This window comes from Perognathus longimembris, chromosome 24 (genome assembly GCF_023159225.1).
Source record: "Perognathus longimembris pacificus isolate PPM17 chromosome 24, ASM2315922v1, whole genome shotgun sequence".
Lineage (NCBI taxonomy): Eukaryota > Metazoa > Chordata > Mammalia > Rodentia > Heteromyidae > Perognathus > Perognathus longimembris.
This window is the reverse complement of record NC_063184.1, coordinates 17205902-17230184: the sequence shown is the minus strand read 5'-3', so window position 1 is coordinate 17230184 and position 24283 is coordinate 17205902. Positions and strand designations below refer to the sequence as shown.

Sequence of the window (24283 nt, the reverse complement as noted above, 5' to 3'; positions counted from 1 at the left end):
AGCGCCTTGCCTCAGTCCTGTTCCACTGAGGAGCTGGGGCTTTTGCTGCCTTGTATGTGGACTGTATTCTCACTCACATGTCTAAGGTTTCTCTTCCTCCCTGTCTGTGTCCCACACCACTTTCACCCCTTTCCCTGCTCAGAACTCAGAGCCTGGATGCTGTCCATGAGTTTTTGTGCTCAAGGCCACAGTTCCACTTCCAGCTTTTTTTTTTTTGGTAGTTTATTAGCTATAAGAGTCTCACTAGCTTCAAAATGCAGTCTTAAAGTGGGTGCTGGTGGCTCACGCCTGTAATCCTAGCTACTCAGGAGGCTGAAATCCGAGGATCTCACTTCCAAGCCAGCCCAGGAAAGAAAGTAGGTGTGACTCTTATCTCCAGTGAATCAAAGTCGAAAGTGGTAGAGGGCTAGCCTTGAGCACAAAGAGTCCAGGGACAGCTCCCAGGCCCAGAGTTCAAGCCCCATGACCAAACACAAAACCAAGCCAAACAAAAAGCCCACAATTCTGAGATCTCAGCTTCCTGACTAGCTTGGACTACAGGCGTGAGCCACCAGTGCCCAGCTTTCCTACTTAGAATGTTTGATGACCTCTACCACCTCTGTAGCAAATCAATACCCCTGTGACCTGAATGGGCAATGTCTACCCTACCTGCCCATCCCCTTTCCAGCCTCATCTCCAGTCCTGCTGTGCACACCTCTCATCACTGCTCTATGAATGCTGAACATGCATTCATACCCTCATACATGTCTTTCCCTGCCCAGTGCTCCAAAACATTCCTTTACAAGCTATCAAAACAACAACAACAACAGTGTATAATTGATCCAAAGAATGCCCCCTCCATCATACCTCCCTGATTCACACAGTCATTAGGTTTTCTCTCTTTGTGCTCTCCAGATACACTCTAAACTTTTATTTTAGCATAAAATCACCAAGACTTGCTCTTTTCCTGCTTCAACCCCATTTCTCACTTGACCACATCTGATATTTCTGCTTTTTATCATTCTTTTCCATTAGCCTGGCCCTTCCATTAGCCTGTAGCCATTCCGTACTCAAATAACTCAGGGCCAAGCATCATGTTTTCACCAAGCATGGTGCATCTTCTGACATCCAGACTCAAAGCCTACATAGAGTCTCACCCTCCTCACCACCACCCCCCACTGTGCTGCATCTGCTGTCTGTGGTCCAGCTGTTCTTTCCCTGCCATCCTGGAATTCCACTCCTCATTCCAGTGTTCTAGTTACAGCGGTCTTCTGCTCTCTGCATATCCCCACTTCTAACCCAGTGTGCACTCCGCGGCTCCATAGATCTTACGAAAGCCTAGAGCTCATGACTAGTAGATCCCTCCCCATTACCTACAAAATCCACATGCCATAAGTGAGCATTTTAGAGTCTCCAAGAATTGCCCAATCTGCATTTCCAACTCTCTTTCCCACTCTTGTCCTTGCATGTCAAACTACACTGCTAATTTAAGAAGCAGTCTCAGATTCCTCACCTTTTCCTCTATCTTGGTACATTTTCTTATTCTTCCTGGAACACCCTTATCCAGTCTCTTCGCATGTTCAGATTCTACCAGCCCTTTAAGATTGACACCGAAAGCTAGGTAGACCTGATGGTATATACCTGTGATCTCAGCTATTCGGGATACCCAGGCTAGCCCCACAAAGTTATGAGAGACTTTGGCTCCAAACCAAAATACCAACAAAAGGACTGGTGGCATGGCTCAAGTACGAGAGCATTTGCCTATCATATAGGAGCTTTGGATTTAATCCTCAGGGTCACCCCCCCCCAAAAAAAAAAAAGTTAGAGTGACAACCTTTTCTTTGGACTACAAAGTCTCTGGCTCACCCCCTCCTTTATCTAGAGCTCTCTTATAGCACTTACCATGTGACTTATTACCCTTTATGATATTGTGAATTAAACATGGCAAGATGACAAACAGGATTGATTCGATCATTCCTTCCTTCCAAAGTCCTTTGCGAACACCTCTGTGGCAGGCACTGTGCAGTCCAGGCACTGTGGACGGAGCACAGGCCCTCTGCTTAGTGAGCTGTTAGCAATGCGGCTGGTGTGCACAGTAGGACATACTCCACTTCCCTCCACTATGTCCAAGAGAAAAGGCTGAGTGAAGTGAGAATAGGAGGAGAGGTTGTCTGATACGTGGAAGACAGTTTTCCATCATCTAGAAAGAAAAAGAAAAAAATGCAGCTCATCTTTGGTATCTTTAATTCTGGAAGGGGCCCATGGAACTATGGGGGTTTTTATTTGTTTGTTTCGTGTTGCTTTTTGCTAGCAGTATGAAGCATTTTAGGAGAGAAGAGGTGGGCTTTTCCCTTCGAGGTCACGTTCTTTATTGGGGCTTGATAAACTCAAGGCATGTTCGCTGCTCACTCTGGTGCTGTGACCCTTAGATGGGGAGAAGGAGCTTATCCGCCAGGCCGCCCTCCAGCAGACCAAGGAGATGGATCTGAGCGTGGTGCGCCTCATGTTCACAGCTTTCCTTCCTGACAGCACGGGGAGCTTCACTCGGCGCCTGGAACCGGTGATCTCAGACGCCATCTACGACAGCAGTGAGTTGAACAGCAAGAACTGCCCCTACCCCTGTCCTGCCACACACCAGCTCCTTCTGAGCGCTGCACAGAGTAACTCAGCCACTTGAAATCCCAGGTTGATATATAATCTGCAAAATGTGAACTCATTTTACTGAAGTGTTCACTAGCTAGAAGGCTGTCTTTAGATTTTAAGAAGTGGTCAATAAACAAAGTTCTTAATGCATTCTGGTCTTCCCTACAATAGATATCAAATCTCTTATTTATGAACATATTTATGAGAGAAGATTGGTGATGCTGTTAAAGGGGGGAAAGTGTCTCATTTGGGGAGGGGCTCTGAAAATAATAAGAAATAACATTATGCTAAGCCATTTTCATCCCTGTGCAGTGCTAGCTTTATCAAGATAAGAACTTCAGATTAACTGAATGAACAGTATATCAAACTTCTCTTTCAAGGCTATAGTTCCTAGAATTTTTAAAGCATCTGTGATCATCTTCAGCTTTTACCATGCAACTTTCTTGTTCGGTATACGTGGAATTTATTAAACGGGTATTTTCAGAAAGCCTAGAAGTATAATACTTGAAGTTTATAGAATTTGGTGCTCCAAGTATAAAAGCTAGCTGATTTCTCTGAGGCTTAGTGGTAGAGTGCTTGCATAGCATACATGAAGTCCTGGGTTCGATTCAGTACCATATAAACAGAAAGAGCTGGAAATGGCGATGTGGCTCAAGTGGTAGAATGCTAGCCTTGAGCACAGAGAAGCTCAGGGCCAGAGCCAAGTTCAAGGGCCAGAACCAGAAAGAAAAAAGTTTGATGGAAAGTGAAAGCTTTATAAGATGATACACACTCACATACCATAGCTCACCTTAAAATAAAGCTGTGTTGGAGTTTACCAAAGAGAGACACAGGGTAAAAAAGACAAACGACTACAAAAGCAATACTTGCAAAACTGTTTGGTAGAACTGAACAGCTCATGGGGGGGGGGGGAGGGATGAGGGAGGAGGTAACAAACAGTACAAGAAATGTATCCAGTGCCTAACGTATGAAACTGTAACCTCTCTGTACATCAGTTTGACAATAAAAAAAATTTTTTTAAAGAAAATAAGCTTTACTGTTACCACATGAAACTTTTGCCCCCTAACCACACAGAATCGTAATTTAGTTTGGAGAAAAGACATATATAACATCACCATTTTCCTTTATAAAAAATAAAAATGAATAAGTAGCTTAAGAAACTCATGCTTCTCCTAAGGGTGTAGCACTTTTACAATGGCAATGGCTTAGCATTAGCATAGAAATAAGTTTGGACTTAACATCTTGCCCTCGTTGAAACTGCAGAAATCCATTGGTGTGATACTTCTTGCAATGCCAGGAAGTCTCTTTCTGTATCAGTCCTCTGTGTTAGAGAGCGAAACAAAGCTATTATGTATTCTATCTCATCTGATCCCTTCTGCCTTGTCATTGATGGTAATGAATGGATCGGGCCCCCAAAATCCTCTGATGGATGACCTTGGAAGTCATTAGTTAAATAAGACTAAAAGCATCTGCTTGACTATTGTTAGGTAATGGGTCTAAGAGACTCACACAAGGGATTAAAACAGAGGATAACCCAAGGTTTTTTTTATTGGTTTTCTCCCTTTGGACAGAAGCCCCCAATGCATCCAATTTGAAGATTGTACGGATGGACAGGACAGCCGGCTGTGTAACTGGAGGGGAAGAGATCTATCTGCTCTGTGACAAAGTCCAGAAAGGTAAGTTCTGTTCTCCAGAGACGACACACTGCTTGGTGTCCGTTAGTCACTTTTCAGCAGTAAACCAGATATGTCCCCTTGTCACCAAATTCCTTTCACAACCCAGTTGTAATTGTCAGGTGTTTGGGGTATTTTTTTTAATTTAAATCCAACTAGATAATTCATCTTTTGATTTCCCACAGAAGCCAAGAAAAATAAGAATACAGTGATCAGTTATTTGGGGCACTCTTATTTAATCAAGCTTTGTTATCTGCACTTGGTTAAACTACCGTAAATGAATTACCCATCAATGTATGTGTTTGACACATGAAACTCTTGATTCTTTTATTTTTTTAGTGCTGAAATACTGAAGGGGCTTTTCTGAACACCCCACGTGTCACTATATGTGCACTAAGAAAAGAGAAAAGAAGGAGAAAAGATCCTCAGAACACATTTCTCTTACAGTTTGTACCCTGAGATAAGGTCCTGGCATTGAGAATCACTAGATATATCATAAAACTGATAAGCTAGTAAAAGCTGGTGGAGGTCATGTCATTTTCTCAAACTCATTCATGCTTTAAAGAAAATGATAAAGGGAAAAATATAACATTTAAAGTGAGCATTTTCAAAATAGACAGATACATAACTGGAAGTAGTCCTTAGTAAAAGACCTTTAAATTTAAGGTTAAATGCTCTGAAACATAAAGTCAGAAAAAAAATTAGGATCAGACTAGACAACTGTACATTTATACATATAATTTGATTTCAAAATTTGTATTTTAAAAAAATACCAAGATTTATATTTTCTTTATTTACAGTAGTATCTACTGTCCTCCAACTCACTGTGTCCTTCTAATGTTCCTAGGGGTGCATACCTTAAATAGGCACAACTTTGGGGCTGGGAATATGGCCTAGTGGTAGAGTGCTCGCCTCATAAATAGGCACAACCTGGCTGCTTTCACTCTTAAAATCATTATCACTGTATTGGAAAGGAAGTCTTAGACTCCACTTAAGGAGTCTGAATAACTATAGGCAGGGTCATCCTTCTGAAAGGCACAGTGACAATGAGACATTTTATCTAGCTATAATTCTTTTTTCTTTTTGTCGGTCATGGGGCTTGAACTGTGGGCCTGGGCGCTGCCCCTGAGCTCTTAAGCTCAAGGCTAGCTCTCTGCCACTTGAGCCACAGTACCACTTCTGGTTTTCTGGTGGTTCATTGGAGATAAGAGTCTCATGGACTTGCCTGCCCGGGCTGGCTTTGAACTGCAATCCTCAGATCTCAGCCTCCCGGGTAGCTCGGATTATAGGTGTAAGCCACCAGCACCCGGCTTAGCTCTAATAGTTCTAACATTCTGTTACATATGCTTAGTTTCATTGGTAAGCAGTATGGTCCTTCCTATGAAGTAGAAAGTAAATCCAGGGAGATACCAGCCTGAGTTATATCATCATATTCTTACCAAAATAGCCTATGACTACAATGTGAAACTTACACATTCTGAGTTAATGGTGAGGGACTTGACCATCGTGGTATTTTGGCCTATCATTCATTATGGACTAATGAAGTGTTACAGAGAGGCCATATGATAAAGTATTTAAGAGCCTGGGCTCTTAAAACTGATGTCTATGTTCACACTGGGCTTCTTCATTTAGTAGCTGTCCAATTTTTGCATAAGTTATTTAGGGAATTCTCTAGATGTCAGGTTCTCTTGGGCAAACAAGGATGATGATGATGATGATGATGATGATGATGATGATGGTGATGATGGTGATGATGATGATGATGATGATGATTGCATCACAGAGTCCTTTTGAAAACTAAATGGGTTAATATTTACATGTAAAGCACTTAGAATCCATCAGTCATATAGTATATCATAGGTTTAGCAAACCTTATATAAGTTTGTTGTTATATATGTTGAGTTTCTGCTATTATTTCATCATCGGGCATGTTCTCAGGAGTTAATGAGTTTAAGGACAAAGAAATAAAAAGATCAAACAGCAATGTAAATTGAATTCAGGCTCTATTCCTTCTGCTGGTTATTTTTAAAGTAAGTGATTTATGAAATTTTTCAATGACTCAAAAATGTATTGATATTAATTATCTTCAAAAAATTCCCTGGAGAATATCAGAAGCAAACTTTTGAACCAGGCTCATTTCTGTTTTGAAACCTTGTGACACTGTGTGCAATTATCAATTCGAATGTCACCCTGTGCAGATGACATCCAGATTCGATTTTACGAAGAGGAGGAAAACGGTGGAGTCTGGGAGGGGTTTGGAGATTTTTCTCCCACAGATGTTCATAGACAAGTAAGTGAATAATGATGATACTTATGATAATTTTACATTTTCCGCCTTGTTGAAATTCAGTATTCAGTGTCCACCTATGGAAAAAATTGTGAAGTATTCACTTAATATCTATAACCTAGTACTATTTTTAAGACTTGTAGGAAAATTCCCTCCCATGGAATGAGTTGGCAAGGTTCTAGTACACTGTTGGCTTTAGGATGCTAGCAAGACGTTTCATGGGGTGTCTGGGCCCTATCCTTACGGCAGTGGCTCTCAAGCCTTGCAGTGACAGTATTTGAGGATTCTGTGGAACAGTTGTATTGAGACTTGAAAAACAGTTTCACAGTGAGAATTGTAGAAAGGAGTAGTCTTCAAGCCAAGGCTGATCTCATCCTGACAAATCAAAATTTTCCAACTGATTGTGCGACCAGAGGATGGACAATCTAAGCCTTCACCTTGATAATTACTCTTTTCACAAGAGACTAAGGGACACTGTTCAAAGAAAAAGAAAATCTGTGAACAATCCAAATGTCAATTGATATGTCTGTCAAACATCACATATCTATGTGGTAGAATACCATGCAGCCATTAAAGCAAATGACCACTCCGTGAACTAATACAAAGATACAGCACAAAAAAAAAAAAAAGATGCAGCACTAGCACATTTTTAAAGACGAATATAAAAAACGTGTCCTTGAAAACAATTCTACGTTCATGTGTACATATGCACAAAGAAACTGGAAGAGGACGTAAGAAATTAACAGTGTGTCTTCAGGTTGTCTTAGGAATTGTGTGTCCATTACTCATCTCTTTCCATACCCAGTCTTGTGGATGCTCTGAAAGAATCTTGAGGCTTTTAAGGCTGATTTGCAAGGGGACGAAATATATGTAATGAGTTTACATGTATGATTTTGACCATTGGAAGGCATTTGAAGTAGCAAACAAATGAAACAAAAATTTTTGTGATCTGTTGGCATAGTGTTCAATTTCAGTTTCACAGTGAAAATGTAATAAGAATGGGTAGGTGTAAAACACTGACTTTGGAGCTTTCTCCAGGTGTTGAGTTGCTTAGCACACTTGGTTGAGTGTTGGGTATAAACAAAAGCAGAAGGAATGTATTTACTGTGTAGCATTGATACAAAATAAAAGGTAGTCCTGTACCAACATTTAGACCCTTGTACCCTGCAGTTTGCTATTGTTTTCAAAACTCCCAAGTATAAGGATGTGAACATCACAAAACCAGCTTCTGTGTTTGTCCAACTCCGGAGAAAATCAGACCTGGAAACCAGCGAACCCAAACCTTTTCTCTACTACCCTGAAATCAAAGGTAACGCCACTGTTTACATTCTTATGCTTACTCTGAAGAGGACGAAAGTGATTAAACACGATCAGCTGCCATCTCCTTGCCCTGTTGCCTCCAAACCGCTCCTTGGACCCATGGTCCTTATTTTTAGAGAAAAGAAACAAATAATATACTATCTTGACACAAGTTAAAATTCATCCAGTCTTTAAAATGTTATCTGTACCTAACTTGTGTCTAGTTCTTTGGAAACCTGTCCTTGAGTTTGAGAGTCTAGCATGTGTTGCATGACATGGAACCACTTCCATGGAAACCATGGAAATGAAGCAACCAGGCTAGGAATATGTTGGGTATCATCTACTAAGGCTTTAGATACACATATAACGTTACCCTCTCTTTATCCAGAACCATCTAGACCTGAACTCTAGGTTCTCTACAATCACTGGATACTTCATGGAGATAGTTGGGACTAGGAAAGACCGCTGAAATAATCAAGTGAGGGTCAATTGGCCAGGGCAGAAGATCATTGCAGGAGTGCTATATGAACACCAGTAAAGATTGTAGGGACACCTTGATCTGAACTGATAGAGATCAGGAATAAACAATGAAAATCAGTACATTATAAATGGTATGGTTAGGATACGTTCAGACATCTTTACTGGTAAACTGGAACTCAAAAAGAGGGTATAATTTTCATTTTTAATCTGTGATTAATCAATTTATTTTTTGACTATTAAGGCTTGAACTCAAATGTCTCATGCTCACTCAGCTTTCTTGCTCATGAATGATCTTCTATCACTCCAGCCTAGCTTTTTGCTGATTAATTGGAGATTGTCTTTTGGCCTTTTCTGGTGGAACCATAATTTCTTAGGTCTCAGTCTCCTAAATATCTAGGATTCCATGCGTGAGACCCAATTGCCTAGCTTTTACAGTCATCAACTATTATTGTTATTAAACAAATCATTTATAAGGCTGTTTTGTTTCCCAAAGAATTAAAAGCTAATATAGTAAAGGATCACTAGACTTGAAGTCAGATCTTCACTCTGTCCTGACCTCAAAAACTTCTAGCTTCAGTGTTTTCTTCTGTGAAAGGAGAATTTTTAGGGAGAGTCTATTAGGTCTCTTCCAGAACAGGTTGCTGTTTATAATAAATTCCATAGTGTTACTGTCGAAGGCTGACCGCAGGATAAATATAACAAGTCTGAAAGAATTTATATTTCATTTCTGTGGAGTTTGTGTCTTACAGTTTATTTCATAAAGCTTGCAGTATGAAATTTCTTGAGTTAGCTCTTTCTTGTGGGATTCTTATTGGCTACAGTAAAATTTACATTTAACAGGAAAATATAAGTAGTACACATTTCTATTTTAAAAGGCAAAAGGATGATGTGGGAAATATTAACTGGTCTCTTTACTAGAAACCATGCTAATAGATAACATTTCTGTCTAAAGATGCACATGTTTGTTCTCTTCCTATGTTTCCTGTTCTACAATAAACGAACATTCTTTGTGAGATCAAGTTTATAGGCTGAGGAAAGAGTATTGGTAGTAATTAGTTACAAATTCTTCTAAAATTCTGTGGTAAGGGATTAGTGATATACTTCACTTTTTAGAACACCACGTTCAAGTAGAAGGTCATTTTTTTTTATTGGTTTTCCTCATCAGTATGGGCATGCTGAGGTTTTAATGTTTCATAGGAACAGAACCTGCAAGCCTTCTACCCAAAAGAGAGCAAAGGAAGAAAAACAAAAATATATGGTAGAGGAAAAAAAAAAGTTCAGAAGAGAAAGGACAATGGAAAGAAGAAACAAGATCATGATAATAGTGGACCATAAAGGCTCAAGGGGCGTTGGGGTTGGTGAGAGATACAGAGGCCACAGGAGGAATGAGGGAAGGCAGTCTGATACCAGCTAGACTTGAACTGCTGAAAATCTCAGGGCCATCACTGTACTTTAGTCAAGTGGTAACTGGAATCTTCTAGTCCCCCATATCTTCAGTCACTAGACCCTATGATAACTATTTGTTTTGTTTTTGTTTTTGTTTTGTACCACTCGAGATTTAACCCAGATCTTGGATGCTGTCCTCTAGCATTTTTAGGCTAACACTACCGCTGTAGCCATAGCTCCAGTTCCAGAATTTTTTTGTTTGTTTGTTTGTTGGCAAATTCAATATAAGAGTTTCATGGACTTTCATGCCTGGGCTGCGTCAAACCTTGATCCTCAGATTTCAGCTTCCTGAGTAGCTAGGATTACAAGCAGGTGCCACCAGCACCTGGCTCTACTCTTCTGATATAACGTGTTTTGTTTCTGCAATCCACCTTGTTTCTGTTGTTATGGTGACCAGAAAGGACCATGTCTCCATCATCTTATAACTATACTCTTCTCTCAGTTTGACTCCTTAGTGGGTCCTATGAGCAAGTGACAGTTAAATCTCTCTAAAATACCGCTCTGTACAGATCAGTGGCTCTCCTGCCTATAAGTTAAATCCCTTAGATTATTTATATTCCAGTTGTTCCCCAGTATGACTGGTCTCAGTCAACCCTGAATTTCTTAAGAATTCCTGATAGCCAGCGGCTCACACCTGTAATCCTAGCTACTCAGGGATCTGAGGATACAGCTTTGAAGCCAGTCTGTGCAGGAAAGTCTGTGAGACTATTATCTCCCAATTAACCATCAAAAAGCCAGGTGTAGAGCTGTGGCTCCAGTGGTAGAGTGTTAGCCTTGAGCATAAAACTCAGGGACAGTGGTCAGACTCTCAGTTCAAGCCCTAGGACTGGCACAGAGAGAGAGAGAGAGACAGAGACAGAGACAGAGACAGAGACAGAGAGACAGAGACAGAGACAGAGACAGAGAGACAGAGAGAAGAAAGAATTCCTTATAATAAACCTTTCACTTCGCCCAGAATTGTCTCCCCTATTATTGCCACAGGCACGTCCTTCATCACTTTGTAAAATCTCTCCACATCCTCTTCCTGAGAAGCTCCTCTTCCTTTTCTGCTCTTGGTGAGGGTTTGATGTATCATCAATGTGTACCATGAACTTACAGACCCAGACGACCCAGCCACCTTACATGATAGCAAAGATACCAGGTCATTGCCTTTAGCTCACTGTAGATGCATAATAAATGTTTGCTGATTAGTTATAGATAATTTTGGTGAGCAGGGGGAGGGAAAGTTCAGTAACTTTTTAATAAAATTTGTTACCTTCCTGGTATGTAAATCTTTGGCGAGCAATCCAACCCCTCAGCAGTTTGACCTGCATTGGGGATTTAGACAATGTTTGCAGAGTGGAACTGGGTGAAGACTGCACTGTGGTCTCTGAGGTTCCTTCTGGGTCTTTGTACTCATGGAAATAAATACAGTGCTTCTTGAAATTTGCCAGCTCTTCCTCCTTGAGTGCTTTCTATTTCCCTTTAAGATGGTTTAAAATATCATGGGAATCAATAGTCCTTCTGTGGCTAGGGGTGGTGGGACCCAATCAGTCCTCTCTCTGGTTTCCCTTCCTGCAAATACAGATAAAGAGGAAGTGCAGAGGAAGCGGCAGAAGCTCATGCCCAACTTTTCGGATAGTTTCGGCGGAGGCAGTGCGGGAGCTGGAGGCAGAGGCATGTTCGGGACCGGCGGTGGTGGAGGAGGGAGTACCGGAAGCCCGGGGCCAGGTACCAGCCTGTTCTTCATGAAGCCTCTTCCTATCAGAGACAAGACTGGGTTTTTGTTTGTTTCCCTAGGTCTCCAAGCAAATTTGTGGTTAAGTGATGGTGACATTTTTGTGTATGAAATTCCAAATCCATTAGTTTCCCTACAAATATACATGTACTTTTCAAAGAAACACCTGTTCCCTCTACAACCCTGGGGCACCACCCCCTACCCTTATCCCCAACTTAACTTCCTGCAGTTTCTGTTCCTCTCATTGGTCTAAAAGAATTAATAGTTGTCCTGACTCAAGAGGGAAGTGAGACCACATTCATATAGGGTTTATCACAATGTGCTTCTATAACTGTTCTGTATTGTTAATTGTTGTTGTTAATCCCTTCCTTTGAATGAGTATCTTACTTACAAATGGAACCTTCCCATTGGTGTGTATGAACAGGAAAAGATGGGGTTCAGGACTATCCACTGTTCCAAGGATCCACTGACACTATATCCTATGGGTATAATGTCAAATAATATAGATATTATAGTACATATTATGTTATAATATGTAATATAAATATTATATACAAATATAATATATAATATCAAATCATACATTATTTGATGGATTATCTGTAAGAAAAAAATCATCCACAGCCAATTATCCAAAAAATTACCACTCCAAATATTTTGGGGGGAGCAGTTATCTTGGTTTCCTTAGGAAACACTGAAAGAACCTCTTATTATATATGCTACATGGTAGACATATGTGATGCACCTACATGCTATCATGGAACTATCTCTGCTCCATGAAAGATTATATACATTACATTTCAGAAATTTTGTTTTGTTTTGTTTTGTTTTTGCCAGTCCTGGGGCCTGAACTCAGGGCCTGAGCACTGTCCCTGGATTCTTTTTGCTCCAGGCTATCACTCTACCCTTTGAGCCACAGCGCCACTTCTGGCTTTTTCTATGTATGTGGTGCTGAGGAATCGAACCCAGGGCTTCATGTATGTGAGGCGAGCACTCTACCACTAGACCATCTTCCCAGCCCACATTTCAGAAATTTTGAAAGCACAGAAAATCCTGCCATCCAAGCTTAAGCATTCATGGGTTTCTTTATACATACATTATAAATAAATATTCATGAACTTTCTGGAGTACAACTGTGATGGTGTGTGTTGTTTTATCCCATTTATTAGTGTTTAGTATTTATTATCATTGCATCATGATCTGGATAGAGTTATATATACTACTTTTACCTAATATTAGTATAAGCATTTTCTCTTGGTAATGCAGACTTTACATGGGCATAATTTGATAAGCATCATTTCAGTGACTCAAAATACATCATTGGGAACACAGTGTGTTATCATTTACATGAATTTTTTTCTATTTTTCATATAAAATACTGTACTGAACTCCTTTTTTAACTCCAGGTCACCTTTAAATTATATTATTTGAAATAAAATTGTCACATCAGAGGATGTGACATCTAATCATGCCAGGTATCTCCCCAGAGAGTTTGACCAGGTTATTCTTCCATTAAAAATGTATGAGAGGGGCTGGGAATGTGGCTTAGTGATAGAGTGCTTGCCCTGGGTTCAGTTCCTCTCTACTACAAACAAACAAAAAATAAGTATAAAATCAAAATTTAAAAAATGTATGAGAAAGAACAGTGGTGGCCATTTTCCCATGGACACATTAGCCTGCCTTTCTGTTTGGTTTGGGTTGTTTCTTTCCCTCTGCAGTTATCTTACCATATGCTCTGGAGGAGGTCTGAGTCTGGATGTGCCCCCATTCACTGCTCGTTTCCCCCTTCCAGTAGGAGTGGGAGGTTTTCTCCATGTGAACTCCATGCTGCCAGTCCCAGGCACTGCCTAGTGGGCAAAGTGGAGTTTAAATCATCCCTTGGCCCCCACAACGTGTCTCAGTCGCTCTGAAGAACCCCAGCGAGCTAGCCAGCATGGATCTTCCACTCCATTGTCTGAGCTTACCAGAAAGACCAGTGAATGCTGTGGCCTGTTCCCTGATGTTCCCTTTGCTTTACTTGCCATTCCAGGATACGGCTTTCCACATTACAGCTTCCCCACGTATGGAGGGATTACCTTCCACCCTGGGTCCACCAAATCCAGCGCTGGGATGAACCATGGTATGTAACACTTCCATTCCCAGGAGGGAACAGAAATGCCAGAAATGATGGCTTTGTCTCCTCATTATGTATCCCAACAACAGTATCATCTGGGGATAAAACTAGAATATGCTTTTCCAAATTTGTGTTTCCTGTGGATGCTACAAACTCTATTCCTGCTACCCGTTTGTATCTTTATCTTTTAAGTGGCATGAATGGGGGTCAAGAGAAGAAGTATCACAAAAAAGACATATAGGAGATTTGACTATTTGGATATTTTAAAAATCACCAGACTTATCAATTGTCCATCTTTTCTCCTCAAATATCACACTTTTGAAATCATTTTGGTTTCAGAAGGTTGGTCTTTTCTAATCGCTGGCATCTCCTAACTAGGAATTGCTACACTGTCTTCACAGTTTATATTAAAAATACATCTGGAGTCTTCCCATCGGTTTCATCCCTCTTTTGTTCCAGGTGCTTTATATGCCTTACATCGACAGGTGTTTTTATTCCTTTTTTTTTTTTAAGATCATGACCGACTTTGTTTTTAACTGTAGAATCAAGCAACATGTTATTCCATAACGTAATTGTTTCCTCTAACCGTAATCTTCTGGCCGTTTTCTGTATATGTGGTGCTGGGGAATCGAACCCAGAGCTTCATGTATACGAGGCAAGCACTCTTGCCACTAGGCCACATTCCCAGCCCCTGGAACTGGAATTTAAACCACGCATGCTCCGTGCTCCTGTGGCCGCTGTCAGGTGGCTGCCATGGCTGGACCAGAAAGAGCATGGACTAAGATTGTGCACTGGAGATCTCACACCACGGACTGTGAACTGAGATTCCATTTCCACAACTTACCTAACTTGGCACAACTCCTCTGTTTTCAAGAATTTTCCATTTCCCTTCAAGAGTTTTATTTTATTGTTCTCCTTTCCAGATAAGCATAATCTAGGGTTTTTTAGTTTTTTTATCAGTCACAGGGCTTGAATTGTGGGCCTGGGCACCGTCCCTAAGCTCTTCAGCTCAAGGCTAGCTCTCTACCACTTGGAGCCACAGGGCCACTTCTGATTTTCTGGTGGTTAATTGGAGATAAGAGTCTCGTGGATTTTCCTGCCCAGGCTGGCTTTGAACCGCAATCCACAGATCTCAGCCTCCTGAGTAGCTAGGATTGCAGTCATGAACGACTGGCACCCAGCAAGAATCTGTTTTTAAAGATACAGTTTTAAATATTTTCAGAAGTGAACACATAAAATATTCTGAAGGGTATTATTTACCTTATGAACATTTTTTTGAAAAAAATTTTATTTTCCCTTTACAGCAGAATTGCCTCCTACCTTTATGTGGCCTATGTTGAAACAATGAGTACAACTTAATTAGTGGCTTGTTCTGAGAAATCGCTGATGTGTTGCATTTGTCATAGGAACCATAAACACTGAATACAAAAGCAGACCGGGAGGTGATGACAAGAGTGAGGACAGGGAGACTACACAAGACTCTGGGAAGGAAAGTGAAATCTCAGAACAAGATAATGAATCCAGAAGCAGCAATGATGGGGTTCGTTGGACCGCCTTGGTGAGAGCAAAGGAAGAGGATACTGGTAGGTTTCAAGGTCAGTAGCACCCAGATGGCTGCTTTATATTGATTAGCTGGGGAGGAATCAGCTCTGCATGCCAGAAGCTATTTCCAGATGACAGGTTTCTTCTCCATTAATCTAAAGATGACATATCAGTGTGCTCTTCAAAATCCTATGTCCTTTGTAAAAAGCAGGGGTCAGGTTGTGCACATGGCTCATACTTATAATCCCAGTTACTCCAGAGGTAAAGACTGGGAGGATCGCTTACAAAGCCAACCTGGAGAAAGACTTAGGGAGACCTCCCATTTCAACCTATAGCTAGGTGTGGGGCACATGCCTGTTATTTTAACTATACAGAGGCATATATAAGAATAAGTCCAAGCTGACTCAGGCAAAACAAATCCATGGTATCCTATCTGAAAATAGAATTGATGATAGATAGATAGATAGAGAGAGAGAGAGAGAGAGAGATAGATAGACAGACAGACAGACAGAGTCAAGCAAAAAGTGATAGGGGTATGGCTTAAATGATAGAGCACCCACCTAGCAAACATAAAGCCCTGAGTATTGGAAAATAAAATAAAATAAAGCATGTGTTCAGTCATTATTTGTGCAAGATTTCCATTTTCCCCATTCTCTGAATTTAAAATAAAGAAGTTTACATGTCTATTCTCCAATCCTAATCAGATAGCTTGGGGCTGTCATGAGAATAATTGCATTTCTGGCACAGGAAATCGAGATGTTTCCACGTCCTTCCTTCTCCCCCTTCTCCAGAGTCCAGCTTGGTCATCATGCTGGAAAGGGCATCCTGTTGCTCTCTTCGGAGAAGTAGGATTTGAGGGAAGGAACTTTTTTGTTTCCTTTGAACACGTCATGTTAGGATATGTGTGTTACTCTAGGTCATTTCACCTGGCTGGACTCTGAGGACTTCCGCTATGAAGGAAGGAGTAAATATTTAGGTTTGGCAGCCTCCTATATTCTGTGTCACATCTTTCTTTCTTTTATACCCTGCAAAAGTATACAAGCCATGTCTAACCAGGGAGCCATATAAAAACAAGTTATACATGACTGGGTTTGGGCCAGAAGGTCCCCTGATGATAAAAGGAACAAACCATACAATATCACCACTGGCTTATTCAAAGTTGTATGGCAGAGCCATATATGTTTTTGACACATTGACTAACAAGATAGTTTGTTAATAGATTCAAGTAAAAGCTGAGCACGTGTGGCTCACCCTGTAATCCTGGCTAACCAAGAGGTTGAAATCTAAGGATTGTGGTTGAAATCCAGCCCTGACAGCAAAGTCTGTGAGATGCTTATCTCAAAAAAAACTACTCAGAAATAGCCAGAAGTGGCAGTATGGGTCAAGTGATAGGCACTAGCCTAAAGCAAAAAGAGCTCAGGGACAGGGCCCAGACTCTGAGTACAAACCCCAGGACTACCACCAAAAAAAAAAAAAAAATAAGTGAAGGATTATTTTGCCAAGATGTTTGCTTATTTATTTAAAATGTAGAAAGCCAAGCACATGGGCTCACACCTATAATCCAGATATGTGGGAGATAGCTATAGAAGATCACAGTTTAAGGCTATCCTAGAAGGGGGAAAAGTAATCCAGACCTTCTCTCAAGGCAATCTAAACCTTATCACCAAGAAAGGCCTAGTGTTGTGTGTCTGTGCCTATAATCCCAGCTACAAAAACTGGCTGTAGATTGAAAGACCTTGGCTCAGGCTGACTTGGACAAAAACACAAGATCCTATCTGAAAAATGACTAAATAAGAAAAGACTTAGGGCATGGCTCAAGAAGCAGAGCACCTGCCCCCAAACACAAATCCCTGAGTTCAAACCCAGTACCACCAAATAAAGAAAGCAAAGTCCAGTCAGCACTGTTTGAAGATTGATGAGTCCCCCTAAAGTAATGACCATTGAATCTTCTGAAAGTAGCAGATTACTCTCCCCCCCATAACAAGCCACAGGCATGGTTTTACATCAGTCTGGATGTTTGTTTATACTTTTTCTGACAAACACAATCCCAGAAAAACTGTTTCAACTGAAACAGTGTGTTGTGCCACACCTGTACAGCAAGTATAAGAGACACAGCAATGATATCGGTCCTTGCTTTGCAGATCACCTCTTCCTGGAAAAGGCGATGCAGTTGGCAAAGCGACATGCCAATGCACTCTTCGACTACGCGGTGACAGGAGACGTGAAGATGCTTCTAGCTGTCCAGCGCCATCTCACGACGGTGCAGGATGAGAATGGGGACAGGCAAGTCAGAGCTCTTGCTTGTCGAGGGCTGTTTTAGGGTGGAGATGAGGGGAAAGTATTATGTGATGCATATTGCCTGGAGAGAACAGTGCTGTTCTAAGTTCTTGGGTCTGGAGTGCAGCACACGTGGCCTCTCCTGGCCTGTCGCTGTCACCTACTGAACTCTTGCAGTAACTGGAGTATTCATGAAAGAGGACATCTCAGCTGGACACAAGTGGCTCACGCCATGGATCCTAGCTACTCAGGAGGCTGAGATCTGAGGATCGAGCTTCAGAAAAAGGATCAAGGCTCAGAAACAGTCCAGGCAGGAAAGTCCATGAGACTCTTATCTCCACCTAACTACTAAAAAGCCAGAAGTGTTGCTATGGCTCAAAGTGTTAAAGCACTAGCCTCAAGCACAAAAGCTCAGGAACAGTGCCCAGGCGCTGAGTTCAAGCCCCATGATCAGCACTAATTCATTCATTAATTAATTAATGTAAGAGGACAGCTCTCTAGGCAAGGGAACGGAGATGTGTGTAGGTGGTGATCATTTCTGAAAGCTTGCCTTATTTATTGAAATAATAAGGGATGAATTGTCGAGTCCATCAAATCCTTGGATATTTGTGGTGATCATATACTCAAGAAAAATCCTAATGAAGGAATAAGAAGCAGCTGCTGTTTTCCCCAGTCCCTGATCCTTCTCTACTACCTCTGTTAATGTTCACCAGTATGAGCTGGCCAGGCGCTGTGACTCCTCCCACCCAGGCTGCTGGGAATGGGGGGTGGGGGAGGGAAGGGGCGGAAGTTCAACATTGCAGACTCCTCGCCTTCCATTCCTGCTGTGGCTAAGATTGTATTTCCAAAGCCACCTGGCTGCATTCTAAACCGGCTCCCCTCTTCCTTTCACTTGAAACGTCTAAAGTGATCTTCAAAGCCTATAAAAGCAACTAGAGACAGCAGCGTTCAAATTCAAGTCAAGCGCCCTATCGCAAACGTTCCTAAAATAGCATCAACCGGGAGAAGTCCTTTTCTGGTGAAGAGCACTTGAGTGCGGTGCTTTAAGTCTCAGGTTAAATACCACGCGCTTTAGGAAAGTGCCAACCTCAGGGTTTCGAGCAGAGACCTTTGTTCTCTTTCCTTACAGCGTAACCAAGGATGTGGTATAACCACTGGCCTTGTTTTACAGTGGGAGGGGAACCATAGAGCCTCCTCTGGGTAAAGCCACCAACAGCACAGTGCTGGGTTTTGTTGTTTGTTTGTTTTTTCAGGGTTAAATAATCTGATTCACATGCAGTGATAGAACCACAAGAGAAAGCAGAGCCAGGCAGGACAGTTGTGCCTGCAGGGCCACTGGCAGACACCTGTTGACTTAAGTTCAAGGAAGAGGAGCACATGCAGCTTAGGAAAGGAATGCTGGCATCTGGAGGGAGGGAGGGGCAGCGGGGGGGAGGGTCTGTGCATTCCACAGGGGCACTGAGGGCTCAGGAGCCTGGACACACTGGACACACTGAGGACATAGTCCTCACTGGGCTGCAAATGTGGTTTAGTGGTAGAGTGCTTGGCTAGCATACATGAAGCCCAGGTTCGATTCCTCAGCATCACATAAACAGAAAAGGCCAGAAGTGGTGCTGTGGCTCTAGTGGTAGAGTGCTAACCTTAAGTAAAACAAAGCTCAGGGTCAGCAGCCAGGCCCTGAGTTCAAGCCCTAGGACTTGCACAAAAAAAAAAAAAAAAAAAAAAAAAAAGATGTAGACTTTAGCTTGCGGCTGCCATAGGTCAGGTTCGTTGCTTTCAGCGAGCTTGTCATATTTAGCAAATACTCTGAGTCCTATAGCCATTAGTCATCACAGAAAATACAATAAAGAAAAAAAAAAGGTAAAACCATCTGGCATTGGGGAAATTCCCCTAAGAGTGTGAGGGTTTGAGGAGGAGGGAAATGTACTTCTGCTCTGAAATGCACATGGAAATTTTTAGGCAGTTTTTGAAGTGTGACCTTTTTATTTTTTGTTTTTGTATATGTACCTCAATTCTGCATCAGGCTTTAAGCCCCTTTCAGAAATCTTCTCCCAGCCTTTCTTTCAAGAGGCAAGAAATAGTGAAATTTTGAAATCACTCGTTTAAAAATATTTCTCCAGCCAGCTGCCCCTGGCTCCCACCCATAATTATATCTACTCAGGAGACTGAGATCTGAGGAGCGCAGTTCAAAGGCAGCTGGGGCAGGAAAAGTCCATGAGACTTGATCTCCAGTTAACCACCAGAAAACAAGAAAGTGGTAGAGTGCTGGCCTTGAGGTGAAGAGCTCAGGGACAGCACCCAGGCCCAGAGTTCAAGCCCCAGGACCAAAATAAAAAATAAAAAGATGGCTTGAAGTTCTGCTTTACCATCACCATGTGACCTTAAATGAGTTCTATTACACCTCTAAGTCGGCATCACGGTTCCAGAATGAGTGACAGGATTGCCTACCTCATAAGCTCATTGTGATGGTTATAATGTATGGTGAATATTTAGCATGATATAACTACAAGCACTTGACAAATGGTAGCCACTTTTTTATTGTTGGTGAACTGTTTTCAGTTCAGTTTTTGTGTGTGTGCTGGTCATAGGGCACTGTCCCTGAGCTTCTTTAGCTCAAGGCTAGCACTCTACCACTTGAGCCACAGCGCCACTTCTGGCTTTTGCTGAGTTAGTTAATTGGAGATAACCATCTCATGGAATTTCCTGCTTGGGCTGGCTTCAAAGTGTGATCCTCCAATCTCAGCCTCCTAAGTAACTAGGATTACAAGCATGAATCACTAGTGTTCAACTTACAATTAATTTTAATAGAAGATTTTAATAAAAAGTATTGTGTTCCTAGGAGTGACATCTGGCACCAACCAGTATTTTCACCTAGTTATGGAAGCCCTCCAGATTCCATCACTCCTGCATCCCTACCTAAATTGTGCCATAAGGTTCACTGGGCAGAGAGCCTTCCCCAGTGAAGAACAAGGGCCAGGGAGGGAGAAGAATGGATGGAAAGCTGCATTTGCATAACTAGCAGGAAGTGTGAAAGCTTTCTCTGTTAGAAGCCTTCTCAGGGTGTTGGGTTTGAATTGAACATAAAGAATGATGTAGGCACCATCAGGCAGAGAAAAGGAATAGAACATTCCAGACAGATGTGAGGGTGGAAGGGGAGGATATAAAATGACTTTCTATCTTGAAAAATTTCTTCCAGAGGTTTTTTTCCCAATAGGTAAAAGCCTCCTTCCATCCTGCTTGACATATAGGGAGATCTTTAAGAAGCTACCAACACCAGTCTGGGCATGATGGTATATACTAGTAATTTAGAATTGGGGAAGCAGAGGCATGATCTCAAGCGCAAAGCCAGCCTGAACTATTTAGTGAGACCTTTTCTGAAAAATAAGTAAATAAAATGGCCTAGCACTGGTGCCTATAATCCTAGCCACTCCGGAGGCTGAGATCTGAGGATGGCCATTCAAAGCCAACCCAAGGAGACACTTATCTCCAATTAACCACCAGAAAATCAGAAGTCCCTCTATGGTGCTAAGTGGTAGACACTACCCTTGAGCAAAAGGAGCTCAGGGACAGCATTCAAGCCCCAACTTCAGGCCCCACAACTGGCATACATACATATATACATACATACATACATACATACATACATACATACATACATACATACATACATACATGATTGAAGAGCTACCACACAATATAATACTTTGGAAAAGGCTCTAAGCAATTCTTAAAGGCTGGCTTTCAGTTTACATATACCATTTGCATGTCGGGGAAAGTAAGGGAGAAAGAAGAAGAAGAACTGCCTAAACCTGTGATGCTAAGGTAGGGCTGGCATTTGAGCTCAGGGTCCTCTGGCAATGCAGCCTGGGTATCTTTACACCTTTAGGGATCAGTCAGACATCAGTCAGTTAGCCTGGGGCCAGGCAGGCCCCACAGATGAGTTTAACAGTCTTGAACAGGCAATTGGGAGCTGTTAGGAGCAACATATCCTATGGAGACAATATCCACCTCAAATTAGGACATTTCATTCATTCAAACCATTTTTGGGCTAGCTCAAACTAGGTACAATAACCAAATCCAGTCTTCATAGTTGCTCATTTCTTAAAAGATTTTTGCTGTTGTGCACAAAAGCCCTAATTAAGCCAAGCACCAGAGGCCCATGCCTCTGGACTACAAATCCTAGTTACTTAGGAGGCTGAACAGAAAGCTCACCATGGGAAGCTAGCAAATAGACGTTTATAAAGACCCCTTCTCAACTCATAGCTGGGTGCAGTGGTGCATCTCATCCCAAGCGACACGGAAGGCTGAGACTGAGAGGAGCTTGGAGCTCAGCAAGCCCAAGCAGGAAAGTCTGTGATATTTCATCTCCATAGAGGGAACACTGAACATGGTGGTGCCCAACTATGATTAGGCTTAGGGCCATACCACTGTAGGAAGTGAGGCTCTACCCTAAAGTTAATCCGTGAAAAACAGGGCTGGAAGGCATCGCTCACTCATCTCACTCATTTAGCAAGTGCCAGGCCCTGAGTTCAAACCCCAGTGTTGTTGTTGTTGTTGTTGTTTGGCCAGTCCTGGGCCTTGGACTCAGAGCCTGAACACTGTCCCTGGCTTCTTCCCGCTTAAGGCTAGCACTCTGCCACCTGAGCCACAGCGCCCCTTCTGGCCGTTTTCCATATATGTGGTGCTGGGGAATCGAACCGAGATCTTCATGTGTAGGAGGCAAGCACTCTTGCCACTAGGCCATATTCCCAGCCCTCAGTGTTGTATGTATGTATATATATATATATATATAAATTAAATTGAGCAAGGTGGCTAACATCCGTAATCCTGGCTTTACGGGAGCAGAGATTGGAGGGTCTCTGTTCAAGAGTTACCTGGGGAAAATAGCAAGACTCTATCTAAAAGAACAAGCCTAGTATGGTGGATACATGCTTTATGATCCCAGCTATTCAGGATACAGAGTTAGGATACTTATAGTCTTAGGCTGGCTGGGACAAAAAGTAGAAGACTCTATCTGAAAAATAACTAAACCCAAAAGGGCTGGAGTTGGTTCTCAAGTGGTAGATTTGCCTACTAAATGTGAGCCCTGAGTTCAAACCTAGTACTACTTAAAAAACAAAAAAACCTAATTAATTATTGCTACCATATTTTCATTCCAGTGTCTTACATTTAGCGATTATCCACCTTCATGCCCAGCTTGTAAGGGATCTGCTAACAGTCACATCTGGCTTAGTTTCTGATGACATCATCAACATGAGAAATGATCTGTACCAGGTAAGCAGAAATCTCAGACATAACTTAAAAAAATTATTTCTTAAGCATGTGTATATGCTAGTTTGTAGTTGTGTTAACAATAAAAACAGAGGGGGGAAAAACACTTCCTTAAAGTCTGCTGGTTGGAAATATGGTTTTGTGAATGCGGGTCCTTTGATCACTAAGTTTCTAGCACTCCACACTGAAGTTCAGCCTCCTGCTGGGCCCAAGCTTTAAACTGTAGAAGTCAGAGGTGAAGTGGTGTTTTAGACGGAGAACCCAGGGGGAAATATCACATCTGTCCAGAAAAATAAAGCTGACAAAAAATTGTGTCAAAAACTGTTTGACTGAGACTACGCTGGCAATTTGACAGATTAGAGTATATGAAATAAAGAGTAAAGTGAAAGGCTGTTTGACAGAGGAAAGACATCTTTCTAAAACAGGAAGACAGCTCAAAATGAGAAACACTAGGAGCCTGAGTTTTGCCCAAGTCAGATTTAAATAGAAGGGAGGCAGGCGATAAAATGAGGGCAGGAACTCTCTATGGAGGGCGATCGCAGGCAGGCAAAGAGGGGAGTTGGCTCTTGGTCTGGCTGCTGGGTGGGCCTGCGTTGATTGAGGGGTAAGGCAAAGGGAGTGGAAACTGCTAGGTCTGAACCAAGACCGGATGGGAGTACTGGGGCCAAGCCTGAGACCAGCACCATTGTCCACATGCTGCTTCCCCTTTACCCCTTGGCCCCTTTCCCCACCCTGGTGGCCTTTTCCCTGGGGTACGTGTCTTCCATCTTGCCTTCTTCCTCGCTTTCCACCCTGCTCCTCTCATTCACTGGGCTCCAAGTGTCTTCCTAGAGCCCACACCTGCTTGATGTGTGTGGACTTCTAATTCAAGCATATGTATTTCTAACTCCAAAATTATAACTAAATTTGTGTATAATTGTTTGCCTAATGAAGGATCTTTTGTGTTTCTGTTTCTTCTGGGATTTTTTCTTTCTTTCTTTTTTTGGGGGGCGGGCAGGTGGAGTTAGCTTTGCAGACTCTGAGCATGAAATCTACCACTGGAGCAACACCCCCAATTCTCTCTCTTTTTTTTCTTTATGCCAGTACTGGAGCTTGAACTCACAGCCTTACTTGGCTTTTGCCCTCAAGGCTGGTGCTCTACCCCTTTTGCCACATGGCCACTTCCCACTTCTTGGCCAGATAACTGGAGATAAGAGTTTCATGGCCTTTTCGGCTTGGGCTGACTTCAAATGGTGATCCACAGATCTTAGCCTCCTGAGTAGCAAGGATTACAACTCTTAAAGCAAGGGACACAAACCGTTCTATTTCCTTCTTTTAAAGGAGGAAAAACAAACCTTAAATTTTAATTTTAAAAATATTAATTTTTTCAAGTTTCATTTCCACATCTTAAGAATGTGCTTTAAAACAGTAAAATGAGGACAAGCAGTACAGATCAGGGGCCAGCAAGTTCTAGGCCCCAGGTTCAATCCTCAAACTAAAAAAGAAAAAAAAATGCCGAACTGTCGACGTGTAGCACTCTACAGATTCTTATCTGAAAGTGGTATTTCCTGAAAGAA

The 24283-nt window shown here is 41.9% G+C and overlaps 1 protein-coding gene across 2 annotated transcripts in view; it reads left to right on the top strand.

Moving 5' to 3' along the window:
* Nucleotides 1-24283, top strand: part of Nfkb1 (nuclear factor kappa B subunit 1) — a 114977-nt gene that overhangs the window by 77495 nt on the left and 13199 nt on the right. For both annotated transcript variants that reach the window (XM_048333765.1, XM_048333766.1), the window contains 9 exons: nucleotides 2409-2567; nucleotides 4194-4298; nucleotides 6494-6585; nucleotides 7753-7891; nucleotides 11374-11517; nucleotides 13554-13643; nucleotides 15044-15232; nucleotides 17321-17462; nucleotides 22616-22730. In XM_048333765.1, the coding sequence (XP_048189722.1) occupies nucleotides 2409-2567; nucleotides 4194-4298; nucleotides 6494-6585; nucleotides 7753-7891; nucleotides 11374-11517; nucleotides 13554-13643; nucleotides 15044-15232; nucleotides 17321-17462; nucleotides 22616-22730 (1175 nt within the window). The remainder of the gene's footprint in view (nucleotides 1-2408; nucleotides 2568-4193; nucleotides 4299-6493; nucleotides 6586-7752; nucleotides 7892-11373; nucleotides 11518-13553; nucleotides 13644-15043; nucleotides 15233-17320; nucleotides 17463-22615; nucleotides 22731-24283) is intronic.